Below are 20,853 nucleotides of genomic sequence, written 5' to 3'. Positions count from 1 at the left end.
CACATGACATTTTTCCATTGGAATATAGAAACAATTGTCCATCGTGACTAATTTTTGTCTAGACTACAATGTCGTATTTATCATTCTTTTATGGTGTAGATGGTGAAGCTACTGCTGAATAAAGGGGCCAACCTGAGTGCCATTGACAAGAGGGAGAGACAGCCCATCCACTGTGCAGCCTACTTGGGTAAGCACCTTTTCTTGAGTTTCTTCTCTGTGGCATAGGATCCTTATTGAAATAGATTTCAATGAGTCCAATCCCTTGTTGCATTCCCGGCCGGCCAACCGGACAATTACTTGTACTTTTATTGTGATCCTTCTGATTTCTGTTGACTTCTTGCTCTGTGACGTCTGACAAGGAATACCTGACTTAGTTGTGCACATGTGTCTCACACGAAAATAGCAGATCTACAAGCTCATGCATTACAGTGCAGCTGCAGCATTTTATGAAGTGTAACTCAAGCTTAATATACATTGCTCACAATATACTGAAGTGTGTGTTCTCATCTCCTGCAGGGCATGTGGAGGTTGTGAAGTTACTGGTTTCTCGCAGCGCTGACAAGAGCTGCAAGGACAAACAGGGTTACACGCCTCTCCATGCTGCGGCTGCCAGTGGTCACATCGAAATTGTCAAGTACCTACTGAGGCTAGGGATCGAGGTGAGTGCTCATGTTGCCGATGCATGATTAACATTGTTATTGTTGAAATGAGGTCATTCTCAAGTTTTCTGTTCAAATTCAGAATCGGGAAAGGTGAATGTCTTACAAATGCACACAATGACTGAAATTTTCAGCTCAAAGGAAAACCATGCAGATATTTAGTGTAAATGATTTTGTTGGATAATTATATCGTTCTGTTGGATATAACTCTTCCGAACGTGTTCTGTATCGATGTCAAAGCAAAGCTTTCGGCAGTCGGCAGACAGAACGCAAAAGGAAGCGTTATGTCAAACTTGCACATGTCCTTGCGACTTATCTATTGGCCAAATTCCATTTAATGCCACAGGGATGCAATAGATCTAATGATTAAACACCCCCCACACACCATAACAAGGTACACAGTCATGTTCACTACTGTGTTGTTTTTTCCTGTGTTCGATAAGATCGATGAGCCCAATGGCTTTGGGAACACGGCACTGCATGTGGCCTGCTACATGGGGCAGGAGGCTGTGGCTACCGAGCTGGTCAACCACGGGGCTAACGTCAACCAGCCCAACCGTAGTGGCTACACCCCTCTGCACCTGGCTGCCGTCTCCACCAATGGTGCTCTCTGCCTGGAGCTATTGGTCAACAACGGGGCAGATGTCAACCAGCAGGTGAGCTGACTCACGTGAAGCTGTTTAGTTGCAGTACCAGCCTTTTCTTTTCCCTGATGGTAATTTGCCATGTTGATCTCTTAAAGGTCACTACCCTGTTAACATAACAATGCACTTGAGACTGATTTGTCCTTTTTTTTTTTACCCTCCTCAGAGTAAAGAAGGGAAGAGCCCTTTGCACATGGCAGCCATTCATGGACGCTTCACACGCTCTCAGATCCTCATTCAAAATGGTAACCATGTGTACATTATGTATATGTTATTAGGCTTATCTTGCCTCTCAATGGCTTTTTGATTGTCTCTGCTTCCTTGCTCTCTCTCCACCAGGTGGGGAGATTGATTGTGTGGATAACTATGGCAATACCCCTCTCCACGTTGCTGCTAAGTACGGCCATGAGTTGCTGATCAGCACTCTGATGACCAACGGAGCAGACACAGCCAGGTGGGCACAGTGGCAGGAGTGCAGTGCGGTCCAGTTGCTTTCTTCCAAATGTTTTCATATTGCTAGAAAACGAGAGCTGACCAACAAGGTCACATAAGGTCAGGAACACTATGGGAACAATATTCACTGTCATTGCTGGCAGTTTGGCACATCTATTGGGCTTTCATCACTGAATTCAACATGATAACTGATGTGTTATTAGTTACTATGAAATGTATTGGTGTATATTCTTTACTGTGAACAGTTTCATTGCTTCAAGGTTCTGATAAATTACCTGGTTACAATAACATTTGATTTATCTTCATCTCTACAGACGTGGGATCCACGGAATGTTTCCCTTGCACTTAGCTGTGCTCTACGGGTTTTCAGACTGTTGTCGCAAATTACTCTCTTCAGGTTTGTGACCCTGCTGTGTTTGTGTGACAACAGTAACTCATTTGATCTCTCAGCTTCTGTACACTTGGACATAGTCTTCTCTCACAGTGGTCTTTTTCCCCCCATGTGCAGGTCAGCTGTATAGTATAGTTTCATCTATGAGTAAGGAGCATGTACTGTCAGCTGGGTTTGACATAAACACCCCTGACAACTTTGGAAGGACCTGTCTACACGCTGCTGCCTCTGGAGGGTGAGACACACACACACCCCAAATGACCTGTTAGACTGACAAACAAGAACTCAAGTACCCAATGTAGTCTTGATAGAAGTGGTACTGATTTTTATTTGTAACAGAATTGCATCTTGTTTATATCTCTTGCAGAAATGTTGAATGTCTGAACTTGCTCTTAAGTAGTGGTACCGACTTGAATAAGAGGGATAATATGGGAAGGTAAGTGGCCTGCTGTTTCAAGAGATTCTGGATCATGAGGTATCTGTATTTTAGCCTAGCCTAGTGACGCCCTTATATCAAAATGGCTAATCCTGATAATAAATTATAATGTCATGGCATTTGATGAAGTTCACTAGCATGTGTCTGAGGTCACTTTGTATTTTGTCCCCCGTAGGACACCGTTGCACTATACGGCTGCTAATGGGAGGTACCAGTGCACTGTGACCCTGGTGAGCGCTGGCGCTGAGGTCAATGAGCCTGACCAGACAGGCTGTACTCCCCTGCACTATTCTGCTGCCTCACAAGCCTTCTGCAGGTAGGTTCTCTCTCAGCACTCTTTGCTCACTCTGCCCCTCTCTGTGGTACACTCACACACGTAGTCAGGATTAAATCATAGTTTGAATAATGTATTAATTTAAGCACTGTAGTTTGAATGTCAATATCCACCAACTATTACAAAGTTATATATTATATATGATTACATAACAACTTAAGCCATATCTTCTACTAGCTCATCAGGCATCTACTAGCTCACAATGCAAGCTATAGCTCAGTTTTTTTTAATGGTGCAACCACTCCCTTACGGAGCTGTGTGGGTGGGTGGCTGGGTGGGTGCGTCTGAGCACGAAAACAGCATGGTTGTTTTTCACCACCTGTGCGCAACCTAACACGCACATATTGACTGTGTATATATAGTGATTTCGGGTGTGCTAGTACAGTGCAGTACAGTAGAGGGACCCACACGGTAACTCTGTCATTTCTCATTTCATCATTTCGAACGCGGGGCGGCTCGCCGGAATCGGGAAGGCATCCTGGGTGCGTTCCTGTGGGTCTGGGACCCCCCCCCCCCCCCCAGTTTTGGCATTGAACACGGACCATATAAACATTTCTGTTAATTCGTATTGAAAAAGCGGAAATGGACTATATGCTATTAAAAAATACAAAAAATAATGTATGAACCTTTTTCAATATAGATATTAGAAACCTTAAAGTATTGCGATTATCTCTAATTGCATTTAGATGATTATGTAGTAATTGTGACAGGCCTACTTATAACACTGCATCAATTCAGATCATGAGGCTAATCTAATGAATGTAATTTGGTTAAAGTGTTTACATGACTACATTTTTAGAAAGTTAAAGTGCAGTTCCAGTCCCTCGTGATGCTTCCAGTGTGGAATGTTGGTGTGCTAATATTGTCATTCTCATCTGTGTGCTGGTGGTGGTGGTGTATAGCAAAGAATGAAAAGTCATGATTTATGTGAGCAGTTTCTGCCAAACACACTGGGTATAGGAAATACAAATTTACTTTTGTATTTAAAATAAATTATAATGTTCATCACCCACTTGAAAGTAATTATTGTAAATGTTTGTTCAACCAGGCTTTTGGGTAAACAGTTCTTTTAGAAGAATGATGATCTTTCTTTCCTTCCTTTTGCAGAGCTGACCGTCATTTTTCTGGAAGCCATCAGAGTGATGAGGACGGAGCGAAAGAGTCATACTTGTGAGTTAGTTACTGTTTGTTTTCTTCTGTCTTCATGTAATCCTCCATGGTGCTTCCGCCTTGGCTGGGCGCTCCAACAAATACAACTGGCCGTGTTCACCAGTGGGAGGGCACTATTTGTTGCCCTAGCTGCCAGGTGGAAATGAGTGACTGGTGACTTCACTTGTATCAGCAGAGACGTGGTTGTCTGCAGCATTCCCCAAGCCCAACCATTAGGGAGGGGTCAGTAGTCAGTCACTGATACTACTTGGGTGGAAAAATGGGGAATTCATTATCATGACGACTAATTTGGAGTGAAATCATTATATTATTTGTACGAGCACCCTGTGTTTTTCTTTCCCTGTGCACTTACATTTATGGATTTGTTAACAGTTGCTTGGAACATCTTCTGGATAATGGTGCTGATCCATCAATGGTCAACTCGAAGGGTTACAGTGCTGTGCACTATGCAGCTTACCACGGCAACAAACAGAACCTGGAGCTGGTGAGTTTTACCACTAAACAATTGTGCATGCTTTGCTCGAGTCACAGCTCACTCATACTGAGATGTAATCTTTCTTTTCTTTTTTTAGCTCCTGGAGATGTCATTTAACGCCCTAGGAGACATTGAGAGCAGTATCCCCGTCAGTCCACTGCATCTTGCTGTGAGTCTGTGTTTATAGCGTCCGATACAAATCCTCAGTGTTCATTTATGTTTTTGTAACTCAAGAGAGTGTAGACGTGGAACAACATGGACCCTTACAGGTCTCTTCCTTCAATTGTACAATCTGAGTTAGATTATGCCATTCCCTCAGGCTGATAAGGGCCACTGGCAGGCGCTGCGCGTGCTAACGGAGACTGCAGCCTATGTGGACGTGCAGGATGCTGCAGGCCGTTCTGTGCTCTACGTGGCCGCCCAGCGAGGCTACGTCCGCTGTGTGGAGGTCCTGCTGGCCCAGGGGGCGTCCTGTCTCCTCAATGACAACCGGCTCATGTGGACTCCTCTTCACGTTGCAGGTAACTAAGGCTCTATGAATTTTGGATGACCGCCAGAGACGGGGGCATATCCAGGTGCATACCAATCTCTGGCAGTCAGATCGAATTAATTGGAAAGCATAGCAGCTATTTTCCCCATATCTATACAGTACAATCCTCCAGTGTTATGTCATATTTGTATGCTCTCAGAGTTGGACAAAGATGGATAATTTTAATACTGATGATGTCTTATTTCATGTTTTGGAAAAAATATTCTTGCACATTACAGTGGAAAATAAAATCAAAAATGTAAATCAAATGAAACGAGGACGTGCCTCCGTCAGGGTTACCTGGAATCTACCCAAACGCATAGCTTTTATACATGAAATTTCAAGTTTTTATCTTCCATCCTAGTGTGACTGTTTTTCCCATTCTTGTTTGTTTCTAGCCAAAACTATAATTACATCTTACATTTGGGGGTTTGGCAAATATTAAAACGTCCTGGTATGTTTCTGTGTCTTTCCAGCTGCCAGTGGTCACACAGACTGCCTGCTCATGATGATTGAGAATGGAGAGGAGGGGGACCTCACCAATGTCACCGACACATTTGGCCAGTGAGTAGTTTTCTGTCAATGTTGATGGAAGTTTCCTGAAAATTAAGGGACCGTAACATTTTTAATGATGAAAAAGGTTTATTTAAAAAAGTTTTCCTGTCTCCATCAGGACTCCATTGATGCTAGCTGTTTTGGGAGGTCACACTGACTGTGTCCATCTCCTGCTGGAGAAGGGAGCCTCACCAGATGCTAAGGACAAGAGGGGCAGCACCGCCCTGCACAGAGGGGTGAGTTTCAGAGTTACACCTCACTATTTATCATTCTAGCAGGGCCTCATAATGTCTCGTACAAAGCTTAATTATAATCGTCTTGAGGTGTACAACCCCCCCCCCCCCCCCCCCCCCCCTTATAAAGTGAGATATTATTTTGTATAAGCATGGATGACAATTGCACTTTAAGCATTTAACTGCCTATTATACAAAGTGACTTAAGTTCAACAGTAGAATAAAATAAAATGTAGTAATTATAAGTGCAATGGTCAAAAGTTAGATATTATGTGGAACAAATATACCGGTCTTCCTTGAATACTATTGTGTAGTATATAGTAGATTTTGCAAATCGATCAATCGGAGGCATTCATCAAAAAAATAATCAAATTTTAGTATTTATTTATTATTTTATTTATTTATTAAAGTTACACTACAGTATGTAACATTCATGTCCTACACTGTACGTTTGAATATGTTTTTGAATAGGCCAATACAATGTTTTTTTAGTTTTTTTTTCTTTTGCGGCTTACGCCTTTTATTGGTTTTTGAAGGGACAGACAGTAGGCTGACAGGAAACGGGAGAGAGATGGGGGAAGACATGCAGTAAAGGCCGTGTCGGGCTCGGGAGTCGAACCCGCGGCACACTGCGACTGGATTACCAGTCGGGTGCCCAGACGGTTACGCCACCGCCTGGGCCAGGCCAATACAATGTTTAATCATACTGGTATTGGTGTCTGGGTAGCTCAGTTGGTAGAGCTCATGCCTTTGGACCACAAGGTCATGGGTTCGATACCAGGCCTGCCAACTCGGCATATGAGTAGCAGGGCTTGAGTGCGGCAAGTCATGCGGTAAATACTGGGAGTTGATGGTAGGTGTGGGTTTAGGGGTACAAGCATAAGTTCCGACATACTAACAGTCCGACACCCTACCCCAAACCATAACCTAACCACAAGCACGAGGCAACGCATGTTTATTTTGACGGAACAAAGCATATTCATGAACATGGGTTGGGTTCCTACTCCAGGCGGTGTTGGGTCGCGATGACTGTGTGACGGCCTTGCTGGAGCACAAGGCTTCTGCTCTGTGTCGGGATGCCCAGGGTAGCTCCCCTCTGCACTACGCCGCCTCCAGAGGACACACAGAGATCCTGGCCAACATGGTACAGGCCGTCATGGCCAGTGATCCCCTAGACAAACTGCTGGACAACAAAGACTACACCCCGTTACACTGGGCCGCTTACAAAGGTTGGCCCATGCTTGATTGGACAATTGCATTCAGGCTCTTCTTACAATGCTGTATGTAGTGTGAATTGTTTTGTCACTTGTGCTTATCTTATGCCTGTTTGACTTCTTTCACAGGGCATGAAGACTGTTTGGAGGTTTTACTTGAACATAAAACACTTGTCCACGGGGAGGGCAACCCTTTCACCCCACTGCACTGTGCTCTGTGAGTACTTTAACCATATAGACTTCATTGACTGCAGTTCCCCAGGGCTCTATGCTAGGTCCCTGTTTTTATGGGTTGTGAGCTTGCTATTTTTGCAGAATAAACAACCATAATCCTCTGCGTTACAGGATGAACGGCCACTGCGGTGCTGCAGAGAGACTGCTAGAATCTGCGGGGGTCCACATGATAAACACCAGAGATGCCAAAGGAAGGTGAGTCTATGGAGTACCTTAGCCTCCTAAAGGCCTCACCGTGGGTTTGTTGGGCTTCCTCCTCACGGAAGACACAGCCTGGGGCACCAACCCAAACTGCTCCCGGGTGCCGTCTACATTCCGGCTGTCACCTGTCTCTCCGGTGGTCACCAGACTATTCCTGGTTGTCACGTAGCCTATTCCTATGAGTCACTATAAATAGAACAACTAAAACAAAAATACATACCATGGATGCACCTGGGACGTATCCTCAGTGATGTATCCTAAGGTCATCTGGGTTTCGGGTATCTCAACATCAAACCCCTCACTCAGGTGACCCAGCCGGGGGTGATCAAGTCCCGACTTACGTCCCAGTAGCTACCCTCGATCAGTCCCATTAGGGAAAGACAGGGCAACACAATCCGATGCTCCAGAACTGGGAGTGAAAGGAACTGGCACGTAGACGGACTAGGCTCTGTGGGTTGACTCCTGTCCGGGCCCCTCCTACGTCTCACCAGGTCCATTCCTGGCCATTCCTGCTCTCACCAGGTCCAGGACCTGTGCGTTGCACCAGTCTCCCAGCACCAGGCACGGTCAATGACATTCCTCCTCCCCAGTGCATAACAATCCATAGCTTTTGCCCATAGCTTTTGCCCATTGAAATATTCAGTAATGTTTCCAGCACTTACTCTTGTGATCTTCATATTTCACAGGTGTTTACTAACCCAGTAATAGCACATAATGCACAAAGCCTATTAACCTTATGTATCACTGCCACCTGGTGGATGCAAGTGCCAACGCTTAACTGCCGACCATGGAGTTAACCATGGAGTTATTCAGCTTTTTAGTCAGCATGTATACAAGAAGTGAACGGCAGTGCGCATGCACGAAACCGGTCTAGGATCACTGAAGACGGAAAGGCCAAGCAAAAAAAAGAAAAAATCAGCGATCCCGTTTGATATCAATAATAAAGCTTATATGACAGAGCGTTCCGCCAGGAGCATTTGCCGGTTGGATTCTAATTGGCGGAATGTTCCGTCACGAGCAGTTTTTATGTTAACAATGCCTCCAGATGTTGTAATCCTGAGCTCATGAGTTGCCTGCATTGCCCGCAGGACCCCGCTCCATGCGGCAGCGTTTGCTGAGGACGTGGCAGGACTTCAGCTGGTTCTTCGCCATGGAGCAGAGATCAATGCAGTGGACCAAAGTGGACGCTCTGCCCTAATGGTTGCAGCTGACAAGGGACAGAGTGGCACCGTGGGTATGTCCACACATAAATGGCACTGTTTTGTATAGACTAATTAATAAACGGGTCTCATGGTCGCAGCAAACGTATTTCCTGTAGGCGGAGACGACATATCTGTGGTGTAAACTCGCAGGTCTTCTACTACATTGAATGGTAGAGTGACTGATGTTAGTCTGCTCAAACGTTACTCTTTTACCTGCTTTTTACTAACACTAACTTTACAAAGATGTGTAGTTTATGGTTGCTCCAACAGTATTGGCAACATTCAACTTTGGAGATAAACGGAATGTCAAAAAAGACACCACGGTGGCTGAGACCAGATCCATAGAGTAATGGTTGAGACGAAGCAGTGAAACGTCCTGAAAGACCGTCAGTCTTAACCAATACCCTAGCCGCAATTTGCAACTCTAGATTCTTTTCTAGAGTTGCAATACCCTCCATTGACTCCCCATTCATCCAATTTGTGTTTGCGATCTGCTTGTATTAAGCAACGTAAAACTCACAAACATTGCAGCTGTAGGCAAAGCTTGAATTATCCTCTTTCAATCTGCCAAGCTTTTGTTTAATAAAAAATCATCGGAAATATGTTTGCTGCGACCATGAGACCCGTTTCTGAATTCCATAAAGCTGTGATTGGTCTCCTTTTGAGGGGACAGATATGCATAAATACACACATGCATCAGTCAAACTTGCACTAAGTTCACATCTTCATCAAGACACGCATGGATGCATAGGCACTAAATCTATCCCAGTTGTTAGTGAGCTAATAGAACCGTTCTGGATGCTGTGATCGTGGTCAAGTGTAGGGTTGCAGGAGATAACATGTCTTTGTGTTGCTACCCAGCCATCTTACTTCACCGGGCCAAAGCTGACCTGACACTGCTGGATGACAACAAGAACACTGCCCTTCACCTGGCCTGCAGCAAGGTAATCATCATATGCATCACTGTTGTTCACCCCCCTACGAAAAGCTAAACACCAGCAGGAAACATTTAGTTTCTTGACTACCAAGTAATGGAATCCAGAATGCTCATTTTCTCAGGAATGGAAACCGAAATCAATTAATGTTTGTTGTTTTGATCTTGTCTGTTTTTGATTTGTTTTCTAGGCCCATGAGATGTGTGCCCTGCTTATTTTGGGAGAGATCCACAATCCAACTCTCATTAATGCCACCAACAGTACACTGCAAATGTGAGAACCTACTACAATTATCTGAAGTCTAAAACTATGAAATTCCTAGATTATTTGTTGGGTTTATATTTTCTTTGATTACATTCTTTTTAGAATCTAGGAATTTATTTTGGAGATGTTAATGTTGAAAATGTGTAAAGAAAAGAAAAAGATTTAGGTATTCCATCACACCAAGCAGCTAAAGACATGTTGGATTTTCACCTTCGTGGCAGAATGTTGAACCTGATCCATGTCTCTGATGTGTTCCCAGGCCCCTTCACCTTGCAGCACGCAACGGCCTGGCTACTGTGGTCCAGGCCCTGCTGAGCAGAGGAGCCACCGTGCTGGCTGTGGATGAGGAAGGTGATGAACCCACACATCCTGCCTCCTCCATTCTGTTACCTGCTCCAGTCATTCACTCACCACAGCTGTAATATTTAGTTAAATCAGCAAGTATAGCATGATAGTAGATTACCACATACTTTTTAAACACTCCCGAAGTTTATTGTGGGATGTGTGCGCATTTTGTGTCACACTAAAATCTTGCTTGTGGAAACTGCTGATTTGTGTTGTTGTTGTTTTTGTTGTCGCTGCTGTTGTGACAGGCCACACCCCAGCCCTGGCCTGTGCCCCCAACAAGGATGTGGCTGACTGCCTGGCTCTGATCCTCTCCACCATGAAGCCTTTCCCCCAGCGGGACCCTTCCTCCTGCTCTTGCTCGTCCCCCAACGTCTCCCCCTCCCCGGGTCTCAACTTACTGAAGCACTGCGGCATCACGGCCGCCTGCGTGCCGCTGCCCAACGGCAGCCTCCACAACGGCTATGTCAAGGACCGCCACGGAGCGGCGGTCAGCCTGGATGGGTGTTTGTCTGAGTGAGGCCGTCCCCTGTCCCAGCCCCCTGTCCACCCCACCCCAACAGTCAGCTGCTATCACCGTCATCACCACCAGGGGGCGACTCCCTTTAACACAGCCCAGAGGACCAGGAGAGCACCCACCCACCTGTCTGTTCTCTATGTATGTATGTATGTATGTATGTGTTTGTGTGTCTGCGCGTGTGAGTGTTTGGTCTTCTCTTGAGGTGCAGTCAAACCTAATATGCAATTAGATCCCATTCCTCCATGTCCCAGTAGTGCTCGATACTTAAGAGTCTGATTGCTCTACAAGGTCACTCAAATGGAGCTGTGGCGCCTGAAAAAGCCTGGCAATCTGGCCATCCCCCGAATCATTAAGCCCTTTAAAATCACGTTGGCATAATTATATAACTGACAACTAATAGCATGGAGACCTGTATATCCTTGTCTGTCATTTGTTCCATATCGTTCAGTATTTAAAGTCATATCATCTTGGATCAGACTTTGTGACCTTGTAGAGGAATGCATAGCCTCCCCAAAAAGAATGATCAAAGAGGTTTTCTTTTCTTTTTTTTGTCCATTAGCCTAGATTTTTATGAAGGAACCATACAAGGGAAAAGTACAAATTTGTTTGAGAGTGCAATGCCAGTGTACTACAGTACAATTCTAAATTTGGAAAAGGGTCATAAAGAGGTTATTTCCGTAGTATACTTTTAATGTACGGCCTAGAAGCGCTTTTTTCACAGAAGAGAATTCGTTAATGCTGCTGAATACGTAACGCTGGTCTCCTTCCAAAGGAGATCCATGTTTGGGGTCGGCATTCTAACATCTATTTTGTTCTCAGTGCTGACTCTTCATAACAACAAAAAAAAAAAAGCTACATAAGTGTTTGTTAAGCTAGAATGTTTCTAAGCATATACGTTATGACCAAAGTTGATCAACACTACTATGGCTATAAATTATTTATTTGAGATGAACTGTACTGTACAGAGAAAGACAATAGATCTTTGATATACCTCGTCAACTCGTTTAGCAGCTGCTTCATCTTCACCCAGGGTCCGTAGGCCTAACGTTCTCTCCGTAGGACAAGAGAACTACTGTAGGATAGTGACTGACTGAGGCCTTGTTTATCTCTTAGATGAAGAGGCTTTACTAGTAATATCTGCCAACAACACCTCATCCAAACGTCATATATCTGAGCACATAAATGAACAAGCCATTTCAATTTATTTCCCATCTCTTGACTTAATGAACAGTATTTTTATTTTTCCATTATTAGATGTCATAATTAGAATGGCCTAAATATTGAAAGAGAGCAATCAAGTTCTTTTTTTTAAGTCTCTTAAAACGTCTTTGTTGTCTGTAGTTGAACCAAGTGTCAGCGTTTTTGACTTTAACAAGCTCATACTTAATGCCGTGTTTGGAGCCGGTGATCTAATTTTCTCCATCTAAAAGCTTGTATCTTGACTTCTCTGGTGGTCAGCTCTGATAGAATTGACAAGATGGAGAGTTTTTCTGCTATTTTTGGTTTGGCAGTTTTCAAGCAATATTTTCTTTTTGGCCTTTTTTGATTTTAGCGTTATTATATAGACAATCACTGTCACAAGGGCTTTTGTTTCCCTGGAATGTTTTTGATTATTTAATTATTTTTTTGTCAGTTCATAAAAAAACTGATCTAAAGACTAAACGAATGGCTCTGTGCAGCGGGCATTTTACTGTCAGTGTCAATACAAATGCACTGGATCACCTTCATGGCATCTCATGAAATGCCTTTTGATCCCTGCCTTCTGTAACGCATCATCATTTCAGTTGGAATGCTTTATAGCAGATTATGACCAGTCCTGAGACTTTTAGTTAGGTTTTGATTCCTTTATGTCTTTCAACGATTCGATAGCTTAGCGACAGCTTTGAACACAGTTGAACCAGAGTTTTCCAGCGGAAAATTAAATAAATAAATAAATGCAATGGTATGTGTCCTGGTGTCATAAGAGACCAGAGTGAATTTCTAACCCTCACTAAAAATGAATATAGGGCTAAGAGAAAACTGAGAGAGAACTTTGGTGACGCTCCACTATGGCCAATACCTGTTTTTCTTTTTTTTAAATTTCAGGAATAGCAAAAATCCAAATAATTGTTTCATTGGCGTTCCTTTTGTCGTCGCCTCACCTGATGTTTGGTACTAACATACTAAAGATGATTGTATTAGACCACTAGAGCTTTTTATGACTTGGGACATTATTCCTAGCCATTCTGCGCTTTGTTGCCATCTATTGATGCGTTCATAACAACAGTTTTAAGGATCATTGTCACTGACTAGATATTTCATATCAACTCATGACGAAATGGCACAATTACATGCGTTAGTTGGAGTTTGACTGGATTAGAGATAGAGAGGAGGAACTAGACTGTCATGAAAATACTGCAAACAGTCTTTCATGTTGTACTTTACTGGATACTCTTAAGATTGGCATTAACTCCATTTCAGAGCAGTGAAATAACAGTTTAGTGTTTTTCAGAAAGTTAAAATTTCTAGTTCACAATTTCAAATGATCACGAAACTTGACTGAAATGAAATGGACTTATTTGACCCCATCCCCCTTCCCAACCTTTGTTCTCTGGGTCAAATTGGTTTGTGGAACAAAGGGATTTCTAATGTTTTATATGATCTGTGTAGGAATAGATACATTTTTGTAGTCTCAGGATCTGTGTTAATGCAGCAGACAAAACTCATTTATCAAATCAGAAATATTAATGGAAAAAATATTTAGTCTTTTTTATGGGATGGTCCATGATATATAGTTTCTTGATCCTACAGCACTTAATTAGATAGTGAAGCACGCACTTTAGTACATTCAGGTCCTAAGTGTGTAAAATGGAGCAAATGTATGTATGTACTTATGTTTACATGCATGAGTTTTTTTCAGCCGAATAGCGGAAGAGAGATTTGCGAAAGACAAGCAAAGGCTGCAACTAAACTGTATACTGACAATGCATCATTGACAAAAACAGAAGTGTCATCTCTAAGCACTTGGGAGCAGTAGCAAGCACCCAGACATTTTGTTTTGTTTTTCTGGGGCAACTAGTCTAACAATGTCACTAGATCACATTACCCAACCTCCTATTATAAATGCAGGCACTGACTTTAGGCAGCGGCAAAGTGGTGAAAGTCATACAACACCTCAGGCTCTTCCAAAAAATAATTAAAAAAATAGCCTACATATTTCCTCTGCCGTCAGCTGTTCGCGGACAGGTCGGAATGGGCAGAGATCTTGCTCTTGTGATGTCCATGTATGGCCAGTAAATGGAGCCATTGCCCCCCTGCAAATATACAAATTGTAACTGAATCCTTTTTTGTGTCACAGTATTCTTATGTGCTTTTCTTTATTTGTGTGTACCAATGGTAGATGAGTACTTGTGCATGGAGGTAGATCGCAGTTTTGTTGTAAAAATGGATCAAACAAAAGGAGCATATACAGTATATCCAGAGTCAGTAATGAAAAGCAGTGAACGGTCCAATTGTAGCAATAGAGAGAGTGTGTAATCGTGTGCAGCACAAATATTGCACTGCCATCCATTTAGGCCAATTCAGTAAATCATAGCATAGATGCCAATGGAAGATTTAAATGCGGGTTAGATGTGTGAATCTTTGGTCACGAATGAGGCCTATTTTGCCAAAATTTGTTAAGGGGGACGATCCCCCTTAGTAAAGCAGCAATGGATTTATGCATATGTTCAAGCAGTTTACAGTCTGACCTTCAAATCTGAGCCATGAATTTACTGACTGAAATGAATGTAGGGTCAGTTTAGAGCAGGACAATTTGCTTTCTCCTGACTTTAAAATATTGCTCTTCATTTGTGTTGTATAGATGTAATTATACAGGTAGCATGGAAAAAGAAAAACCTATAATTATCTTGCATATTAGTTGTGTATTAGTCTTCCTGCGATTAGGGTCTGGGTAGGTTTTGGCATTTCTGTTGAGAGTATAGGCCTACTTTGTAATATTTACTCATTTCTTTCCCCCTCTGTTTTGTGTGAAACGTAGCCTACAAGGTAAACCGATGACAGGAGGTCAGATAAATATAGTAAAGTTTGTGTTCATCCATTCCATTGAGATTGCCTTACAGTACGGAAAACAAGAAAAAAAAAAAAGGACTACAGTAGATGCCATCACACACATTTTATAGCCTATATTTGACAAAAATGCACCTAAGCTACACCCATCTAGTGCCATAGAAACCTTTATTTGCCTTTAGACATAAAACATTAACTTGGTCAGTAACTTAAGTAGATAGTCAGGATTATTTTGTGTTTGGAGCTGCATGTCCTTTATTGCCAGGTATAACAGTAATAAACTAATTTAAAAAGAAAAAGGAAATAAAATCTAAGAAGACATTTGCATGGGATAGTAGTCATTTAGCGCAAGTATTCTGTTAAGATTTAATGTTACTATAAATCTGTTTTATAATTAATTGGACCTTTCAGAGAAATATAGTCAGTCCTTTTGGTATTGGCAAAGCAATCCCTAGGGTTGTTTGTATAACAATGTGGTTTATAATGTGTGTTACCAGGGGAGAAAAATATAATTTTAGATGTCCACTAAAGCATGGTGTAAATGAAATTGAGTTGCCTCAATGGATGTCTCGGTTCTTACTTGAAATAATGCTCATAAATTGCAAATTTCAATTCAACTCTTTGATCCACTGTTGAGCCTTTTGCCTTAAAAGCTTAAACGGAAGTGATATCTGGCAGTACCTGATAAGTTGCATCACCCCCAGAGTTATGCTACTTAGTTGGATTGCTAAATTCTTGGCTAATTTTGATCTAATAATAATTTTTATGCTTGTATGACTGTTGCATGCGGAAAGGCTAATCTATAAGATCACAATTTGGCGAATCTGCAACGCGTTGCAAGCTTATAGATCAGCTATTTTCGGTGAGCAACACCTTTGTGTGACAAAGTATAAATCAGACTATAGAGGCATCTGTGGGTGTCATGAAGCACACAAATCAATGAGGTAGCACATAGCTCAAGGTTGCCATGGTTGCAGAGATTGTTCTGAGAGGTTAGGATTAGGATATTGCCATATTTGCCACTGTGAAAGAATCGGTCATAATTCACTGATAAACAATCAAACTTTGGTCTGTCCAGAGCCAAATAATACAGAATAAAAGTGGAGTACCTCTGAGAAATTAAATTGAGGAGTGAGGACATTTGTATGGCTATGTTAACAAAGAGTTAATTCTTTGATCCATCTTGTAAAGGGTAGCGTAATTGCTTAAACCAGCCTAAACCAGAAATGTATCTACGCAGAAGTGTTAGATTAGTGTCGGCAGATGTCTAATGTTTCCTACCTTACAAGGGGGGCAGTTTAATGCACCTTGCGTTTTTATTGGACCTGCGGTTTTACCTCATCAGTGATCTTTGTGTGACGACGCTGACATTGATTCTCTGTGATTATTTTATTATTATTTTCCCGTTTTGTCTTCTCCTGATGCCAGTAGTTTTAGATTTCTCTACTAGTGTGCGTGAGTGGTTTTTCTGTAGATGCATGTTGCACAAGTCCCCTGTTTAATATTGAAAAGAACAGTAATCCTTTTTTTTGTTTTTAACACATTTCGTGTCTTTGTGTCACGGTGAAATCCGGTGTAAATTTAATTTAGCTGTAAAATTGATCCTTTCAGGTAATCTTTTACACTACAAGTTAAATGAGCACTACGGATTGTACTGTGTATACGAAGCAGATGAGTGTAAATCCAGGGCAAGTCATAATGATTAGGGTACAGCCCAGTGTAAAGAGGGAGATGATGGTAGCTATGTAACTTTACCTCTACACGTTAAGTAAAACATTTTTACTGTATGGCTAACGCTAGTTTGACCGCCTTTCCCCACCCACATCCTTGTTTATTTACCAACCCGCCCACCAGTAGAACCAGTGTGATATCCAGCGCAGTGGTGGCATGGTGCCTTTTATTTGTTACTACCGAAAGGTACGGTCTTCCATTTGTACTTCCCGGAAGCCTTATAATGGGGAAACGAATATATACACACAATGAACGTACAAGACTACAGTTGATGGGCTCATATTCCCTCTGAACTCGACTCGATGCGATGTGAGTCCGAAGAGCCTAAATAATTCCCTCTTGTAATAGTCTGCATTTCCAATGGGTGGCCTGTGGCCGAGTGCTCCATTAGGGTGGCAAAATGAAGGGCATGTTACCCTGATGTGATTTTTGGGCACATCAAACATTGGAAGGGTGAGGGATTAATAGTGTACAAAAGCACAAATCCAAAGATGGCACCTCAAGGCTAAGCCAAGCTCCTAAAACCATGGAGTTTAAGGAGCCTGTGTGAAGTTTTGGCATGCAGGGGAAGAAAGGCATGAGACTTGTGTGAAGTGAGGGAAGACGAGACTAGATTGTCGCAACACATGAACTGTAGAAAGACAATTGTCTCATACCAGAGCATATGAATTCTGATTGTTCTCAACTCTTTTGGTAGTCAAAAGACAATTTATCAACGCAGTCCCAAGTTGTCACATGGTACATTCATACAAGATACAAGTGATTATGTTTAGGATAACTGTTTGTTGTGACTGTGTTGCAAATTGATTGTGGAGATTGTTTTGTGTTATTAGGGTAGACTGATTAAACAAAAGTAGGGTTGCAGTAGTAGCTGTGTGCAGTGTTAATAACAGTGTGATCATACTATAGAAGTAGTGTAACATTTGTTGTCTTCTTACGGCATTATTTAGGCATGAATCATCTTTATCGCTGACCTCGTTTTTAAATAGACAAAAGATAAAAGTGCAATAACCTTTTGTTTATCATTGCTTCCTCAGTTGGAAAAATAAAACTCAATATTTAATATGCCCTTATTTGTTAACACCAAAAGTCACTCTCCTGTAGAAAATTTGGGATTCAAAACAATCCTTGTGTTTGCATTCAGAGAAGTGACGTTTGATAGTGGAGTGTGTGATATTACATTATTAAAACTGTGATCGATATTCAACTATTAACGCTGCCTGCTCAGAGAAAGGACCGTGCACAAGTTGAAGATAGATTTTGAGTAGGCGCGTGTTTTATTTTAATAAATGGGCTTTGATGGTATCGTATTATGGACTTAGACCTAATTCCTTGAATCTGGTTAATAGCTGATAGACATGTTCATTTGCATGTGTAGATGTATATGCATCCTTTTCCTCCTTGAATGAAATGTTTTCTAAAATATTTTAGACCTGCTGTCAGTGAAGTATGCGGATAAAAGGAATTATGAAATGCCTTATAATATATTTGTTTTCGTTGTTGAGCATTAAGGGTTCCTATGTATCCCTCCCTTTTTAGTGTGTAGCCTAAAGCTTGTACAGTTAAGAAACTCATGAGATTTATATCTACTGTATAGCCTATGTGTTCTCAGAATCTGTTACTTGGAGGTCCTGTGATTGTGGTTTTAGAGTAACATTCCCCTTGAAAGTGCCGTTTGTTTTCACCAGCAGAGGACATGTCTGGGAAAGAAAAAACTAAAACATATATTTGCAAGGAGTAAAAAAATTAAAAAAAAAAAAAAACAGCAACCCTGAAATGTTCAAAACATGTTTCCCCCAATGTATATCCCTAGACCCTCTGAACTGAATGACACCCAGGTGTTTATTCAGGTGAACTAAGGCAGCAATCTTCTGACGGAGCACCTTATTGACTTGCTCTTTCTGTGTACCCACAGTGGAAGTAGTCTCACACCAAGCTTGATCATACTCAAGCAGAGCCATATCAGACAAAATGTCACTAAAGGCTGTTTTATACTTGTTTGGACTCTGGTCCTTCAATTCTAGAACAGCCTTTAGGAGCCCCCTTGAATGTGCTATTAGGAATAGCTTACTGTAGGAGAGGATGTATACTGCATGTTCTGACATTATGTAGTACCCTAGCTGTTTTTTTCTGTTTATTTTGCTTCACCATTGATGTTGATCCCTTATTGCGACTCAAAGCTATTAACAATCCTATTACAACTGGACTGAAACAGGCATAAGTCTGCCACTGAGGCAGTCTTACTTCATGACAGATTTTGGAAGAAAAAAATGATAGATATTTGTTGCCTGTTTTACATTGAGTGGCTTATCTGGGGAATAATACCAAGGAGCCCTTTATATGAGTAGAAGGACTCTGGATCAGGGCATATGATGATGAGTTACAATCAAATAATTTCTTGGTGCACCTTCACAAAACGTTGGCTTGTCGACCCAACATTCCAAAGTTGTTATGTTTTTAAGTTTTGTTTTCACAATCTTGGCCCATTGGTTTTAGAAACCCCTTTTGCTTTGCTGGTAGTGAATGGAGTGGGCATATGTTTGTTAATGACAGGGTTCCCTATTTAGCCTAACGCTAATTACCTCATTTACAAATCTGCAAATATACTAGTCTACTGTGTGTAAAGGAGTCGATGCCATCACCAGCAACATGGTCTATAGACCTGTGATGACGACAGGACCAAGGAACTTACTCTAATTAAGTTAGCCCATTTAAATCATGATCAGTTCTAAGGATACAGGCAAATGACTCAAATCGATTCAAATTCTGTAAGGCCGACTACAGCACCCTGTAAGATTTCTTGGATACTGCTAAGCACCCCAGTTTGGCATCCTAGTCAGCTTCTTCTGGATCAGGATAATGTGTAAAAGCCACATAGGAAGTGTCTGTTTGGTGCGTTTTCTTCCTGACCTATTAACGTTTTGTTTAATGTAACCATAATTATTCTCAACAGTTGACCAGGATAGAAACTGTATGTGCTTGGGTGCATTCAAGAAGTCCAGGCTAAAGGCTCATTTGTTGTCGTTTCACAAAGTATGACTTAGCCTTAAGCCTGATGCATAGGTGAATTATTTATATAAACGATCATGTTAGCATCACTTGCTGTTTTCAGTAGCATTTTTTCCTACCTCCTTGTTTTGCAGCCTTGTGTATTGTTTGTCTCTCCACCTGTTTTTGACTTAAAGCAAATCTATTCACCGTATGGGAATACAGTTCTATCATAAGCAATGGTAGTTACACATAATGAAGTGTGCTTGGTTGTGCTGTATGTTGTGTATATGTCTATTTGACGTGGAGAAAAAAAATATTTATGAAAAGCATTTATACAACAGAAATACCACTGGAATGTGAAGCCAGACAATGCTATGATGCAGATTCTGATGATAGTCTCTCCCCTTTAACATTCAGTAATGCATGGCCACAAGAACCATCTTTTAAAAATAACTACTTTTTCTTTTTTAAACTACCATCTGTTTCGAATTCCTCTTGTGCATATACTGTGTGTGTATACTGACTGAATACAGTGTGTGTGTGTGCGCGTATGTGTATATGTATGCATATATGTATGTGTGTATATATATATATATATCACGTATACCACCCTACAGCGTACTAGGACGTTTACAGCTTCATGTTTTCTGGCTTAGCCATTCACCCTGCAGCTGTACCACAGGTTGTCGTGCGGTAAATATGTGAGGTAGATTTCCCTATCCTGTATGAGGGTGAGTCCCCTGACCCTCAAGCCGTATGCCTTCGAAAGTCATCTGTCTACTCCAAACCAAATTCTGCTATATAGGTGTCTGCCCCCCAACCCCACCCCCCCCCCCCCCCATCGCTCAAGGGGTACAGGACATTGGTGAAAGGCTTGAGGTTTTTTGATCAGGCAATGCCCACACACCACCTCTAGGACAGGACCCCACTGTGTCTCCTTCACCCACTAGCTCACCTAAACGTCAAGCCATTCATTTATTATTCTTTTTTTTTTTCTTCTTTTCTTTTTTCCCAACAATGCAATCCTGAAAGCACTTTGCCTTGTTATTCCTTTGTGTGAACACGTGAATGATAATTTGTTACAAAAATGTTAAATATGTATAAGATCATTCACTGTTTTGGAAAAACCCGCATCTGTCTTTCTGACATTAAAAGAAAAAAAAAGAGAATTTAGTGACATGAAAAACCTGAATCTATTTTATAAAATGTTTGCTGCAGCCAATTGGTCTTGTCATTCAGTATTGTGGCTTAGGGTTGTTTGTGTTCAATAAAGTGCTATTGCTAAATATC

The 20,853-nt window shown here is 41.7% G+C and overlaps 1 protein-coding gene across 1 annotated transcript in view; it reads left to right on the top strand.

The window, feature by feature from the left end:
- The window catches only part of ankrd52a (ankyrin repeat domain 52a), a 22,591-nt gene extending 1,738 nt beyond the window's left edge, over nt 1–20,853 (top strand). Inside the window, exons 6-28 of the mRNA XM_079492944.1 lie at nt 100–187; nt 517–659; nt 1,103–1,315; nt 1,470–1,548; nt 1,643–1,757; nt 2,071–2,153; nt 2,265–2,382; nt 2,515–2,583; nt 2,759–2,899; nt 4,025–4,087; nt 4,460–4,571; nt 4,660–4,731; nt 4,882–5,083; nt 5,568–5,655; nt 5,765–5,882; nt 6,889–7,108; nt 7,223–7,310; nt 7,439–7,522; nt 8,617–8,762; nt 9,592–9,674; nt 9,856–9,938; nt 10,189–10,280; nt 10,523–20,853. Of these exons, the coding sequence (XP_079349070.1) occupies nt 100–187; nt 517–659; nt 1,103–1,315; nt 1,470–1,548; nt 1,643–1,757; nt 2,071–2,153; nt 2,265–2,382; nt 2,515–2,583; nt 2,759–2,899; nt 4,025–4,087; nt 4,460–4,571; nt 4,660–4,731; nt 4,882–5,083; nt 5,568–5,655; nt 5,765–5,882; nt 6,889–7,108; nt 7,223–7,310; nt 7,439–7,522; nt 8,617–8,762; nt 9,592–9,674; nt 9,856–9,938; nt 10,189–10,280; nt 10,523–10,794 (2,772 nt within the window). The 3' untranslated portion in view covers nt 10,795–20,853. The remainder of the gene's footprint in view (nt 1–99; nt 188–516; nt 660–1,102; nt 1,316–1,469; nt 1,549–1,642; nt 1,758–2,070; nt 2,154–2,264; nt 2,383–2,514; nt 2,584–2,758; nt 2,900–4,024; nt 4,088–4,459; nt 4,572–4,659; nt 4,732–4,881; nt 5,084–5,567; nt 5,656–5,764; nt 5,883–6,888; nt 7,109–7,222; nt 7,311–7,438; nt 7,523–8,616; nt 8,763–9,591; nt 9,675–9,855; nt 9,939–10,188; nt 10,281–10,522) is intronic.

This window comes from Electrona antarctica, assembly GCF_951216825.1.
Source record: "Electrona antarctica genome assembly, chromosome: 2".
Classification (NCBI taxonomy): domain Eukaryota; kingdom Metazoa; phylum Chordata; class Actinopteri; order Myctophiformes; family Myctophidae; genus Electrona; species Electrona antarctica.
Note: the sequence above shows the minus strand (reverse complement) of the source record. Positions and strands in the feature narration are given on the sequence as shown.